The sequence below is a fragment of the Squalius cephalus genome, assembly GCF_949319135.1.
Source record: "Squalius cephalus genome assembly, chromosome: 14".
Taxonomy (NCBI): Eukaryota; Metazoa; Chordata; class Actinopteri; order Cypriniformes; family Leuciscidae; genus Squalius; species Squalius cephalus.
The window spans coordinates 36,471,570-36,486,569 of record NC_137135.1 but is presented as its reverse complement, the minus strand read 5'-3'; the positions used below and the strand labels follow the sequence as shown (position 1 = coordinate 36,486,569).

At 37.0% G+C, this 15,000-nt stretch overlaps 1 protein-coding gene across 2 annotated transcripts in view; it reads right to left on the bottom strand.

Moving 5' to 3' along the window:
* Positions 1 to 15,000, bottom strand: part of afg2a (AFG2 AAA ATPase homolog A) — a 57,140-nt gene that overhangs the window by 21,857 nt on the left and 20,283 nt on the right. Inside the window, exons 11-15 of one of the 2 annotated variants that reach the window (XM_079892509.1) lie at positions 13,287 to 13,496; positions 12,297 to 12,385; positions 11,631 to 11,684; positions 10,770 to 10,849; positions 9,222 to 9,239 (exon numbers count right to left, since the gene is read on the bottom strand). In XM_079892509.1, the coding sequence (XP_079748635.1) occupies positions 11,669 to 11,684; positions 12,297 to 12,385; positions 13,287 to 13,496 (315 nt within the window). In that variant the 3' untranslated portion in view covers positions 9,222 to 9,239; positions 10,770 to 10,849; positions 11,631 to 11,668. Of the gene's footprint in view, positions 1 to 9,115; positions 9,240 to 10,769; positions 10,850 to 11,630; positions 11,685 to 12,296; positions 12,386 to 13,286; positions 13,497 to 15,000 lie in introns of those variants that run through there. The other variant, XM_079892508.1, reaches the window with a different exon arrangement.

Genomic DNA, 15,000 nt, shown 5'->3' with positions numbered 1-15,000 from the left:
CCGAAAAACTAAAACTAAAATTATTAGCTGAAAATAAATACAAAATCTATAAATAAAAACAAATGAAACCTTAAATAGGAATATAAAAAAAATAAAAAATAAAAATAAAATGACTAAATTAAATTACTAATAAGTGAACTAAAATTAACATGAAAATCAAAAAAATTATATATATATATACACACACATACACTCACCTAAAGGATTATTAGGAACACCTGTTCAATTTCTCATTAATGCAATTATCTAATCAACCAATCACATGGCAGTTGCTTCAATGCATTTAGGGGTGTGGTCCTGGTCAAGACAATCTCCTGAACTCCAAACTGAATGTCAGAATGGGAAAGAAAGGTGATTTAAGCAATTTTGAGCGTGGCATGGTTGTTGGTGCCAGACGGGCCGGTCTGAGTATTTCACAATCTGCTCAGTTACTGGGATTTTCACGCACAACCATTTCTAGGGTTTACAAAGAATGGTGTGAAAAGGGAGAAACATCCAGTATGCGGCAGTCCTGTGGGCGAAAATGCCTTGTTGATGCTAGAGGTCAGAGGAGAATGGGCCGACTGATTCAAGCTGATAGAAGAGCAACTTTGACTGAAATAACCACTCGTTACAACCGAGGTATGCAGCAAAGCATTTGTGAAGCCACAACACGCACAACCTTGAGGCGGATGGGCTACAACAGCAGAAGACCCCACCGGGTACCACTCATCTCCACTACAAATAGGAAAAAGAGGCTACAATTTGCACGAGCTCACCAAAATTGGACAGTTGAAGACTGGAAAAATGTTGCCTGGTCTGATGAGTCTCGATTTCTGTTGAGACATTCAGATGGTAGAGTCAGAATTTGGCGTAAACAGAATGAGAACATGGATCCATCATGCCTTGTTACCACTGTGCAGGCTGGTGGTGGTGGTGTAATGGTGTGGGGGATGTTTTCTTGGCACACTTTAGGCCCCTTAGTGCCAATTGGGCATCGTTTAAATGCCACGGCCTACCTGAGCATTGTTTCTGACCATGTCCATCCCTTTATGACCACCATGTACCCATCCTCTGATGGCTACTTCCAGCAGGATAATGCACCATGTCACAAAGCTCGAATCATTTCAAATTGGTTTCTTGAACATGACAATGAGTTCACTGTACTAAAATGGCCCCCACAGTCACCAGATCTCAACCCAATAGAGCATCTTTGGGATGTGGTGGAACGGGAGCTTCGTGCCCTGGATGTGCATCCCACAAATCTCCATCAACTGCAAGATGCTATCCTATCAATATGGGCCAACATTTCTAAAGAATGCTTTCAGCACCTTGTTGAATCAATGCCACGTAGAATTAAGGCAGTTCTGAAGGCGAAAGGGGGTCAAACACAGTATTAGTATGGTGTTCCTAATAATCCTTTAGGTGAGTGTATATTAGGAATGCACTGATATGAAAATTTTTGCCGATAACCGATAATTCTTTATATTTGAAAGCTGATAACCGATATATTGGCTGATAAATCTAAATCCAAATTTTTATGTACGTTTTGAGAGCCTGATTACAAAAACAAAAGTCTCACCATTAAAAGCCTCATCCCAAACACACAATTAGGATGATGTTCTCATGATAATGTTCTGTAGCCGATATGACAGACTTGCGCGGCACATGTTGCACTTTACTGTATTTTCCTTTTTTGAAGTGATTTCAATCATATTTCATCACTGAACGCATCTGAAGCGTCTCAGGTGAAGGAAACATACATTATTGATCAGCTTTAATATATCGGCCTGATAAGAAAATTTGGCCGATATATAATAATTTATATTATATTAAATACATATGTATTTTTCCTTCATCTGAGACACTTCAGATGCGTTCAGTGATGAAATATGATTAACGATAACATTAAAAATCCACATATCTCGGCTGATACCAGTTATCAGACAGTTATTATTCAGATCTTTGTTCTCATCTGAGAGTTTCAGTGCAGTTAAAGCCATAATATTCCTCAAATATAAAGATTAAGTGTCTTTGTTTTGTTTGGGTGATCCAGCTTCGTCATATGGACAAATTAGTCAACTAGTTGTTCATGCAAATCAATTTTGAAGACATAAGTTCCTAATGTTTCCCAAGACTGCAGGAATGACTGTTATATTCGCACTCGTAGCTCAAGTTTTGTGACTGTTTGCGTTTCTCGTGCAATTATGCTGCGTATGAACAATAAACCGGTGAATGTTCATGTCCTCAGGATTTACTGCATTCAAACACTGCAAAAAACTCATGTTTCTGTCTCATTTCCCAGCATTCTCAAATCAAGATGCATTTACTGGAGAAGAAGCAAAATAACTAAAGACATTAAGTCTTGTTTTATGAACAATGGATCAAAAAATGAGTTTGTGTTTAAAACAAGAACAAATATCTGCCAATGGAGTCACAACAAGATCAAAGATTATATTTCTGACTCCATTGGCAGATATTTGTTCTTGTTTTAAACATTAGCACTTCATTTTGATCAGTTTTCTAATAATATTTTCCGTCATTTTGCTTCTCCAGTAAATGTGTCTTGATTTAAGCAGGCTTAGATATTCATATCTGAGAAATGCAGAGTAGCAAAATCATTTTCTGGTAGTGAACCCACAACAAGTTTTTAAGTTTATGGTCAATATATCACTTTCTGGAAAACACGCATGTGAAAGGCGAGGGAGAAGCGAGCGACGGGCTTTAATCTTCAAGGACTCGGGAGATTTCCTGAGCTGGAGTTCTGGTGGTCTGATCCAGTCAGAAGACAAGACCAAACATGCTGGAAATCCCTGCCAGAAACCTCACAAAGAGCCTTCATTTCCCCGTCTCTCGCTCACTCTCTCTCTCTCTCTCCGGAGCTAAGCCGAGCGTCGGAAGCGCCGTGTGTGTGTGTGTGTGTGTGTGATCTTTTGTATCATCTAAATCCAGTTCCGTTAAGCTGAACACGAATGTTTTCAACCGTCGTTCAAGTTGAAAATTACACAACAACTTCTGATTACACAACCTCGGCTCTCCTGACGACTCTGACATCGAGATACAAGAAACTCATCCAGACGAAGAGGGTTCATGATGAAAACAAGACTGGTTATTATCTAAAACTAAAACTGAAGCTGTCAAAAACATCTCTGTGTAAAAATAAATGAATCTTAAATAGCAATATTTTATATTTATACATAAACTTACTAATAATTAAACTAAAATTAAAATAAAATCAAAATTAAATTAACTAAAACTAAAATAAAAATAAATTCATCCTAAATAGCAATATTTTAACAAAACTAAAAACAAAAAAAATTACAAAGGCATAAAACAAACTTACTCAAAATTAAACTAAACTTAACATAAAAATAAATCAAATTAAAACTAACTAAAATAAAAATAAAAATAAAATAAACCTAAATAGCAATATTTTATATTTATACATACACTTACTAATAATTAAACTAAAATTAACATGAAAATAAATCAAATTAAAACTAACTAAAACTAAAATTAAAATAAATTAATCCTAAATAGCAACATTTTAACAAAACTAAAAAAAATGACAAAGGCATAAAACAAACTTACTCAAAATAAAACTAAAATAAAAATAAATGAATCCTTAATAGCAATATTTTATAGGCATACATAAAACAAACTTACTAATAATTTAACTAAAATTAACATTAAAATAAATCAAGTTAAAATTAATTCAAACTAAAATTAAAATAAATTAATCCTAAATAGCAATATTATAACAAAACTAAAAACAAAAAAAAAATGACAAAGGCATAAAACAAACTTACAAATAATTAAACTAAAATTAACATGAAAATAAATCAAATTAAAATGAACTAAAACTAAAATAAAAATAAATTAATCCCTAATAGTAATATTTTATATTTACACATAAAACAAACTTACTAATAATTAAACTAAAATTAACATGAAAATAAATCAAATTAAAATTAACTAAAACTAAAATAAATTAATCCTAAATAGCAATATTTTAACAAAACTAAAAACTAAAAAAAATGACACTTAATCAAAATTAAACTAAAATTTACAAAAAAAATCTGATTAAAATTAACTAAAAATAAAATTCAAATAAAATAAACCTAAACAGCAATATTTTTTAAAACAAAAAAACGAATAAAATGGAATGAAAGGCACATTAATTAGAAATGTGATAAAACATCCAAAACATGCGAACTGACCAGATCAAATATTCCCATTCCTTTCAGTGCTTCTGGTTTCGCCAGGTTTTCCCGGGATTACGGATCCCGACAGGAGGGACCGAACCGCTTGATTTCCTCAAACCGCAACAGATCAACACAGATCTCCAGATTCAACACTGAACATGATGCATTATGGGATTGAATCAGAACAAAACACATTTACAACTATAACTTTACTAATCTGTGCAGGTCAGATGGGAATCCGGCAGCACTTTCCCGTTTAAACAACAACTGTTGCTATTTTTTCCATAATTTTACTATTATTTGTCATAATGAAAGTGAAAGTTACAATATTCAACGACATTCACCAACAAATAAATGAGAGCGCTGTGAAATACTAACATATCTGTGATCAAAAAAACATTCACATTCAGACATCTCGGAGAATCTCGGAGTTAACTAAACAGGAATGATGTCGTTTATGATGGGATTGTGGAGGGAAAAAAACACTGGTTTAATTCAGATGGGACTCAAATTAAAAGCACTTTAGTGAAATATGATTTACTTAAAGTGGGAATGAAATGGCATATCCGAGTGAAACGCTTCTGGAACAAGAACAGATGTGGGCGGGGCTTGATTTTGTCCGTGGGGATTTGATTGGACGGTTGTGGTTTGCTATTGGTGGATCTCATGTGAGTGACAGGTTTATGTGCACGAATAAATCATTTATAACAAATACTGCAATATTCCATTAAAAAACAGAAGAAGAACAGTCAATTCTGATTGCATGGTGACTTTAAACAGGGAAAACTATTCCTGAGAGACTGAACACACGAGAATAATGCTGATGTACAGTCCACACATTAGTGAAGAGATTCACTGGAAACACACACGACTGAAACTCAATGTGTGTCTGATTGAAATCCAATAACAGGGACAGAATGATTACAACACAAGTATAAAAGCAAACATTATAAATAATTTTTTTTTTGCACTGCATGCATTTGTAAATAAATGATTAAATTGGAAACCAGTAAACTGGATTTAAGAGGACTGGTCTGGCGCCCCCTGGTGTTCAGAAGTGGATCACACGAGAGGAACTCCTGGGGCCTGTGTATGGGATCAAAATCCCGACTAAAGTATTGCAGCCACGGATCAAAAAATAATAAGCGTGAATCAAAAATTTAAAAACACATGTAAAAATATATTGCACAACCTGAAAAAAATAATGCAAAATGATCAGAGTAGCAAACAACGTGGTCACGGATCAAAATATAATAAGCGCGAATCAAGAAATAACAAGCATGAATAAAAACTTTAAACGCATTAAAAGTTAACTATGGTCATGCTTTCTTAAAAAGTATGTTTTCCTTGGTTTAGGACGGGGCGGGACTTTTAAACTCGTCTTCCCCTGTATAAGCATCAGTAGCCACGAGTCGCACTGGTGTCACGTCAACTCCCCTCTTCATTGATTGGCTAGAGGAGGAGCTGTCAATCTAGAACTAGTGGACCAATGGTGATGCTTAACCCCGCCCTAATTTACATGAAGCTGGAACTGCAACATTCGGGAAAGCAAGCGCAGAACTTTGAAAGAAGAGCGAAGAGAAAAACAGCACAAGCGTACAAAAGAGTAAAATATGAGCAGAAAATGCAAGAGAGCACAGAGTAGGGGAGCGCGGGGCACAACGTAACACGGGGCTAGTTGTAACACACTTGTTTTAAATACTTCCGCACATGCTTGGATGACGAAACTTTGTGTATTTACTAGTTGCCATATCAACACTATATAGAAAAAAAATTCCGCCAAAATTTTTTTTTTTTTTGGAAGATATCCATAGACATTTAAACCATAGCAAGAGTAAATTTCTTAAGTTAATTTTTCATCTCTATTTTTTGTGTTTATTTAAAATAAGACAAATCTGATATTATTTTAATCTCCAAGATGTTATTTAACAGTTGAGATAGTTCTTTAATGCTTCGCTAACTAGCAGAAGACACTAGCAGGGTTTAAATCCCAGTTGTGCAGGCGGGGGCATGTTGTCACACTGCGTTACAATGAGCCCCTATTAGAAATATGCTATTATATTCTATACTTTTATTAATTTTATTGAGAAAACGTGAGAAAAAGGTGAATAAAGACTGAGAGTCAATGTTCAGAAATTACTAATTATTTATTTGTTTTGAACTATGTTGTATAGCTGTGTTTTCATGTGTTCGTAGTCAAAACTCAAAAATGAGTTTATATTTAATTATTAAAAAATTGTCATTATTTTATATGAAAAAGTTTTTTAATTGTATTTTATTTAGAAAATATTTTAGTTTGTTTTGTATATTTTTTTTATTAGATCAGATAACATTTTAAGCTGTCATATGTTATGTTACAATGTGCCCGTCACATGTTACAATGTACCCCACCTATGGGGCATGTTGTCACATTTCACTTCCATTCTTTCGGGGTATATCAAGAAAAAATTATATACTGTATTAATAAAACAAAAACACATAATTGTACTAGACATGTGGGAAATTAATGTGGGAAAAAATAAATACTCTGAACCATAAGTAGATTTACACAAACTGAGGAAGTCAAAAAGCGTTACTTTGTGCCCCGCTCTCCCCTAATATAACCAACGAAAACATACTTTTTAAGAAAGCATGACCATAAGTTTAAGTTTTGTGCAAAATAACTTTTAATGTGTTTAAAGTTTTAATTCATGCTTGTTATTTCTTGATTCGCGCTTATCATATTTTGATCCGTGACCACGTTGTTTGCTACTCTGATCATTTTGCATTATTTTTTTCAGGTTGTGCAATATATTTTTACATGTGTTTTTAAATTTTCGGATTCACGCTTATTATTGTTTGATCCGTGGCTGCAATACTTTAGGCGGGATTTTGATCCCATACCTGTGCCATGATGCTAGTTGAACAAACTCAGGGTTGCAGGATTAGTTTCCATTTGACAAAACCAAACCAGTCCAACCAGGCTTTGTTGGTACCATGACACTGATCATACTGAGTTTAGGTGTGACATCAGTAGCCAACAGCCAATCACGTGCTGAGAAAGAGTGAAACTCATTCAAAACTCATTGAAATTCATTTCACGCGAGAGAAGCAGCGCAATTCACTTATTAAATAAAAGTATTAAAATATTAAGAGTCTATAAAAGAGTCCTACTGTATATCAGTGCAAGTAAACGCTGTGAAGTTAGTTTACACAGTTGATAAAGGTGTAGAGATATGTAGTCATGTTACAGCTTCATCTATTGATTCTAAAGCGGATTTATATTACCTTTATATATTTATTCATTTAAACTCTGCGTAATAATAATTGATGAACTAAAATTGTACGTGTGATCGATTAAGGGTATGATAATTACCGTACATAAATAATATCTAAATCATACAAATGTATTATTCAAAATAATCATTACTAAAAGCCGGACGATTTTGTCTTTAAACATCCTTTGCTATGTAGTGAGTAGAAACAGGGGGAGTGACTCATCAGACATGTGACACTTTGCTCACAGCTGATTGGTCCAAGTTCGTTTTGAGATCTCTCACCTGGAACATCACCTGACCTGGACCAGGTTAGCCGTGGAGCGCGAGTTACTATGGCGATGAACTCGCTAAAAGCCAAACCACTTTTATAGTGTCTAAAACCCAGAGTTGGCGCAAACTAAACTGAAACATATCTGGCTATCCTCCTAAACCGGCTTCGTGGTACAGGCCCCTGGTGTCTCACAATCACAACAAACTCAGAAAAACAGCACAAAACTCACTGACACACAACTAAACAACACACTACCTGATGGGTTAGAGAAGGTTCAGACTAACACAATGAGAGAGAAAGAGAGAGAGACAGAGAGAGAGACAGAGAGAGAGACAGAGAGAGAGAGAGAGAGAGAGAGAGAGAGAGAGAGAGAGAGAGAGAGAGAGAGAGAGAGAGAGAGAGAGAGAGAGAGAGAGAGAGAGAGTCACCCTTCAGCCACTTTAAAGCCATGTTAAAGAGGTGGTGTAATGCCCTTTTCACAAGATGTAAATAAGTTTCTGATGTGGCCAGAGTGTGTGTGTGAAGTTTTAGCTCAAAATACCCCACAGATATTTTTATATAGGATGTTAATGTTGTCACTTTTAGAGGGTGAGCAAAAACACACCGTTTTGTATGTCCCTTTAAATGCAAATGAGCTGCTGCTCCCGGTACAGTGGGCGGAGCTTCAAGAGCTTGTGTCCTTTTACCTCACACACACATGCACGGAAAATGCCAAAAACTTTTAGCCTTTTATGTTCAAACCAGAGTCAGACAATGATGGAGAGACTCAAGAAGAAGTGACGAGATGTAGAAGCAACAGGACATTTCTGAATGGTTAGCTGATGAATTTATGAAGCTGATGTGGAGAGAGAGTGTGTGTGTGTGTGTGTGTGTGTGTGTGTGTGTGTGTGTGAGAGCGAGTGTGTATGTGAGTAAGCGAGAGTGTGTGAGTGTGTGAGAGCGAGTGTGTATGTGAGTGTGTGTGTGTGTGTATGTGTGAGTGTATGTGTGAGCGAGTGTGTATGTGAGTGTATGTGTGAGCGAGTGTGTATGTGAGTGTGTGTGTGAGTGTGTGTGAGCGAGCGTATGTGTGTGTGTGTGTGTGTGTGTGTGTGAGTGAGAGAGTGTTTGTGTGAGCGAGTGTTTGTGAGTCTGTGTGTGTGTGTGTGTGTGTGTGTGTGTGTGTGTGTGTGTGTGTGTGTGTGTGTGAGTGTGTGTGTGTGTGTGACTCCAGCAGAGTTGTAGGATGGGTGGATCCCAGTGGGGGTCTGAGACAAATGGAGGAGCTGTCAATCAAGAGTGATTGACAGCTGCTGTGAGCCTCTGACTGCAGGAAGCAGAAACTCATAAACACAGCAGGAGGAAGTGTGTGTGTGTGTGTGTGTGTGTGTGTGTGTGTGTGTGTGTGTGTGTAGGTGATCTACCTTGTCAATCATATCAGGTCTGTTGGTTGCGGCGAGAACCGTGACGTCTTTTAGTTGTTCGATGCCGTCCATCTCAGTGAGCAGCTGAGCCAACACTCGATCCCCGACACCACCCGCCTGAGAACTGGACAACACAACATCAACACAACGTCAACACAACATCAACACAACGTCAACACAACATCAACACAACGTCAACACAACATCAACACAACGTCAACATCAACATCAACACAACGTCAACACAACATCAACACAACGTCAACACAACATCAACACAACGTCAACATCAACACAACGTCAACACAACGTCAACGTCAACACAACGTCAACCAACGTCAACACAACATCAACACAACGTCAACACAACGTCAACACAACGTCAACATCAACACAACGTCAACACAACATCAACACAACGTCAACACAACGTCAACGTCAACACAACGTCAACCAACGTCAACACAACGTCAACACAACATCAACACAACGTCAACACAACATCAACATCAACACAACATCAACACAACGTCAACACAACATCAACACAACGTCAACATCAACATCAACACAACGTCAACATCAACACAACGTCAACACAACGTCAACACAACATCAACACAACATCAACACAACGTCAACACAACATCAACACAACGTCAACATCAACATCAACACAACGTCAACATCAACACAACGTCAACACAACATCAACATCAACACAACATCAACACAACGTCAACACAACATCAACACAACGTCAACATCAACATCAACATCAACACAACATCAACACAACATCAACACAACGTCAACACAACATCAACACAACGTCAACATCAACATCAACACAACATCAACATCAACACAACATCAACACAACGTCAACACAACATCAACACAACGTCAACATCAACATCAACACAACGTCAACACAACGTCAACACAACGTCAACCAACGTCAACACAACGTCAACACAACGTCAACATCAACATCAACACAACGTCAACACAACGTCAACGTCAACACAACGTCAACACAACGTCAACGTCAACACAACGTCAACCAACGTCAACACAACGTCAACCAACGTCAACACAACGTCAACACAACGTCAACACAACATCAACACAACGTCAACACAACATCAACATCAACACAACATCAACACAACACAACACAACACTCAGTCAGCGGGTTTTAACATGAAGCCAGGCACAGATACAGTGGTTTCTAGGGTGTTGCTAGGCATGTTCTGTTAGATTCTGCTGAATAAGGTTTCGGATTAATTGATGATTCTGCAGAACGACAGATCAGTGTGTGTGTGTGTGTGTGTGTGTGTGGGGATTGGCAAATACATTCATCAGTAAATCAATGTGTCATTCAGAATTCAATCCAGTAAATGAATCTCTGACTCAGCAGAACAAACCAGCTTCAGATTTACACCGAAGAGTGTGTGTGAGTGTGTGTGTGTGTGATTCCTGTCAGAAGCTTAAAACACTATGCACTTTATTAATTAAATAAGCCAAGAGCCAAACAAATAAAAACACATTTTATGGCTCAGTGTTTTGAGATTCACACACACACACACACACACACACGTACGTTGGAATGGTGCTTTAGTAATAAAGTAATTGATGACTCTGTTGTTACCTTCCTCTTGCCACTGCTAAAGCGTCGATCTCATCAAAGAAGATGATAGACGGAGCAACTGTTCTGGCCTTCCGAAAAACCTACAGAAACACATACACACACACACACACACACGTCCATGAGTTTACACATTATTATATAAAAACTGATGCCTATGGTAGCGATCAAAATAGAGTAAATCACCTTTTGAAAGTAACCTGACAAGATTGTATCAGTTCCATCGTTACACCAGTAGGTGGCGACAAGTGACAGTTAAATAAAATGTGTTTGTCTTTGCGAAACAAGCGAAGTCTTTATGAGTGAATCATTGAATCATTCACTCAGGAAACTCAAGCGAAGCCTTTATGAGTGAATCATTGAATCATTCACTCAGGAAATTCAAGCGAAGTCTTTATGAGTGAGTCATTGAATCATTCACTCAGGAAACTCAAGCGAAGCCTTTATGAGTGAGTCATTGAATCATTCACTCAGGAAACTCAAGCGAAGTCTTTATGAGTGAGTCATTGAATCATTCACTCAGGAAACTCAAGCGAAGCCTTTATGAGTGAGTCATTGAATCATTCACTCAGGAAACTCAAGCGAAGTCTTTATGAGTGAATCATTGAATCATTCACTCAGGAAATTCAAGCGAAGTCTTTATGAGTGAGTCATTGAATCATTCACTCAGGAAACTCAAGCGAAGTCTTTATGCGTGAGTCATTGAATCATTCACTCAGGAAACTCAAGCGAAGTCTTTATGAGTGAGTCATTGAATCATTCACTCAGGAAACTCAAGCGAAGCCTTTATGAGTGAGTCATTGAATCATTCACTCAGGAAAAACAATAATAATTCAAATGAATTCGATATTTGACGTCTCTCACCTCTCTAACCGCTCGCTCTGATTCGCCCACGTATTTACTCAGTAACTCTGGACCCTGTAGAGACAAGTGTGAGGATCATCAATACTTCACCAATCATTTATCAGTGCATTACAGACCTCAGTCAGGGCAAACATCAGCAGCTGTTTCCAGACACTGTTTTATGTGTATTTTAGGATATTGCATTAAAACAAAAACAACCACAAAGATGCACATAAAAATCTAAGCCGTGGTTTATCCGATTAGAAGACATGCGCATAAACTACGACGGAAACACATTCACTGAATAAATCCCTTGATGTATGACGTGTTCGTTTTGATCATAAAACTAAGCATTTAATTATCATCTTAGACATATTGTTGTCAGATATTGATATTTATATGCAATTTATGTAAGTATCTGCTGTACTGTTATAAAGATCTCACTGATTGACATTACAAGCATGAGAATTTCATCACTTCTTGTCCATATAAATATCAGAATCTGCATTAAACTGCACATTTTTACTCAGTTTGGGCCAAATAAAACTGAGCTGTATTTTCCTCCATATTCTCACTGTATAATACAGTCTGAGACATTAAAGCCTGATGAATCAAATATGATACTTAACAAAAACTTTTTTTTTCAATAAACTGTTCCATTTAAAAAAAACACAAATAACAACCAACCAGAAGACAGAAGACGAGAACTGTCTGATAAACACTCTCTCTGAAGTCAAGCTCGCTTCCTCTCGTCCCATAATGCATTTCAACACCTCCTGTCACACACACACACACACACTCGTGATCTGGGTTTTCTCTCGGAGGGTGTGTGTTTTCCGTAACTTGCTTTGGAGAGATTCATATCGGCTCTCGTACAGAAATGTGAGCGTCTCTCAGACTAAACATCCTCTAGTGAGGGAATTCACTCCCAAACACGCCTGATCAGATCAAGATGACACACACACACACACACACACACGCGCACACGCACACTCTCAGGTATGAGTTTTATAGTACACCAATGTCCTATATTTATTATATATATATATTAGGGCTGTCAAAAGATTAATCGCGATTAATCGCATCCAAAATAAAAGTTTGTTTTTAATAATATATGTGTGTGTACTGTGTATAATTAAATTTGTATATATAAATACACACACATGCATGTATATATTTAAGAAAAATGTGTTATTTATATATAAAAAAATATATATTTATATATAATATAAACTATATAAATATATATACAGTATATGTATGCAAATATTTCTTAAATATATACATGCATGTGTGTGTATTTATATATACAAAATAATTATACACAGTACACACACATATATTATGTAAACACAAACTTTTATTTTGGATGCGATTAATCGCGATTAATCTTTTGACAGCCCTAATATATATATATATATATATATATATATATATATATATAATTTTCATTACATATAAATATAAATATTTTATATATAAATAACAAATTTTTCTTAAATATGTACATGCATGTGTGTGCATTTATATATACAAAATAATTACACACATATGTTATGTAAACACAAACTTGTATTTTGGATGCCCCTAATTATAACATATATATCTACTTTTTTCGTTCTCTCTTTGCTCCATAATAAACCAAACACTCTCACATGAGTTTCCCTCATCTCGTACCTTGATGGAGAGGAAGTTGAGCTGGCTCTCGTTGGCTAAGGCTTTAGCGATCATGGTTTTGCAGCATCCCGGAGGCCCGTACAGCAGAACGCCTCTAGGTGGCGTAATCCCCAACCGGCGGAAGGCCTCGGGGTGGCGTAAGGGCCAATCCACCGCCTGCTTCAGCGCCAGCTTCACCTCCTCCATGCCCCCAATGTCACTCCAGCGGACCTACACACACACACACACATTTACATTTATCCAAAGTGACTTACATTGCATTTCAAGGAACACATTTACATTCTTATCAGTTCTTGCTTTCCCTGGGAATCGGACCCATGACTTTGGCGTTGCAAGCGCCAACACTCTACTGTTTGAGCATCAGATTTGTCTGTGATTGGCCACAATGATCAGCGCACTGTGTTTGAAAGTGTTTTGAAAGCAGGAGTGTTTGAAAGCACAAGCAGGACCGATCCGCTGATAGTAGGCTGCTTTCAAACGCTCGCGTGTGTGTGTGTAAGCGCTCGCTGAAGAGCCTCATTGATGTATATTTACAACATGTTTTTGAAGCGCTGATCATTGTAGCCAATCACAGACATACTTGATGAGCTCGTGAACACAATAGCCAATCAGAGGAGTTTATGATTCCGCTCAATAGCGCTCAAAGCGTCACATTTATAAAATTTCAGTATCGACTTGGTACCAAAGTCGCTACTTTTGACAACACTAGCACACATAAATAAAGCTGACTTGACTATGGCAGCCCAGAGAAGCGTATGGTAAAACGTTGTGAAATTTGGCACACAGAGAGAGAACAGGCCAAACATTCACTCCACCAAATCTGGAGTCTCTAACGCAATCCCTCTAGCGCCACCCACTGTCCAAAGTTTCACTAATGTTTATGCTAATGACTTTTGAACCGTAAGGGCTAGAAACTAAATTATTTTTTTCTTATAAGTGCTTGGCTCCTAGACGATTTGTCCAATTTTTATAAAAATAGAATCAGATCATGCTTGCCAAAAATTAATAAAGGCTTTTTGTTAAACGCAACCATTCTCAAACAACACACAAACGAATTTGAAGAAGAGAACGCCAAACTTGACATGAGGCTATACATCTGAAGTGCTGTAGCGTATTGAGGCGAGTCTTGGTACATGTCATCACAAGCATGACCTGAGGCTACATGCAGCGTTTCGGCACAGCGCCCCCTACTGGTCAGGAGATTTTAAAAAATGGCTATTTTTGCTTATAACTACTGAACGGTTTGCCAAAAAATGATAAAACTGGTCTCTTTTGATTCAGTGCAGCATAATGAATCAATGATAGCATTTTCCCAAATTGGGTTTTCTGGGTGTCGGCCATTTTAAATTTTGTCATAAAATGCTGTATTATTACCATGCCCTGAAGGAACTCAAAAAGTTTTGGAAAATTATAATGACATTTCAAACAATGTTAATAGTTTCGTGTCATTATAGATTCCTTGAATCATGCCGAGAACAATGATACCAATGATGCCATATCCGGTTGAACTTGCTGTGTTGAATTAATAATTCCTATGTTGAATTATTTTAAAAACCTACTTTTTCTAACTCCTCCTAGACCGCTGGTTCGATTTCCCCCAAAATTGGCTCAGATCATCTTCAAACCATACCGGCATAAGGTTCTCAAAAGCTTTTCGATGGACTAAACGGTTATTGAAAATTGCATCAACGACTGTGTTGGAATAATGCCCATC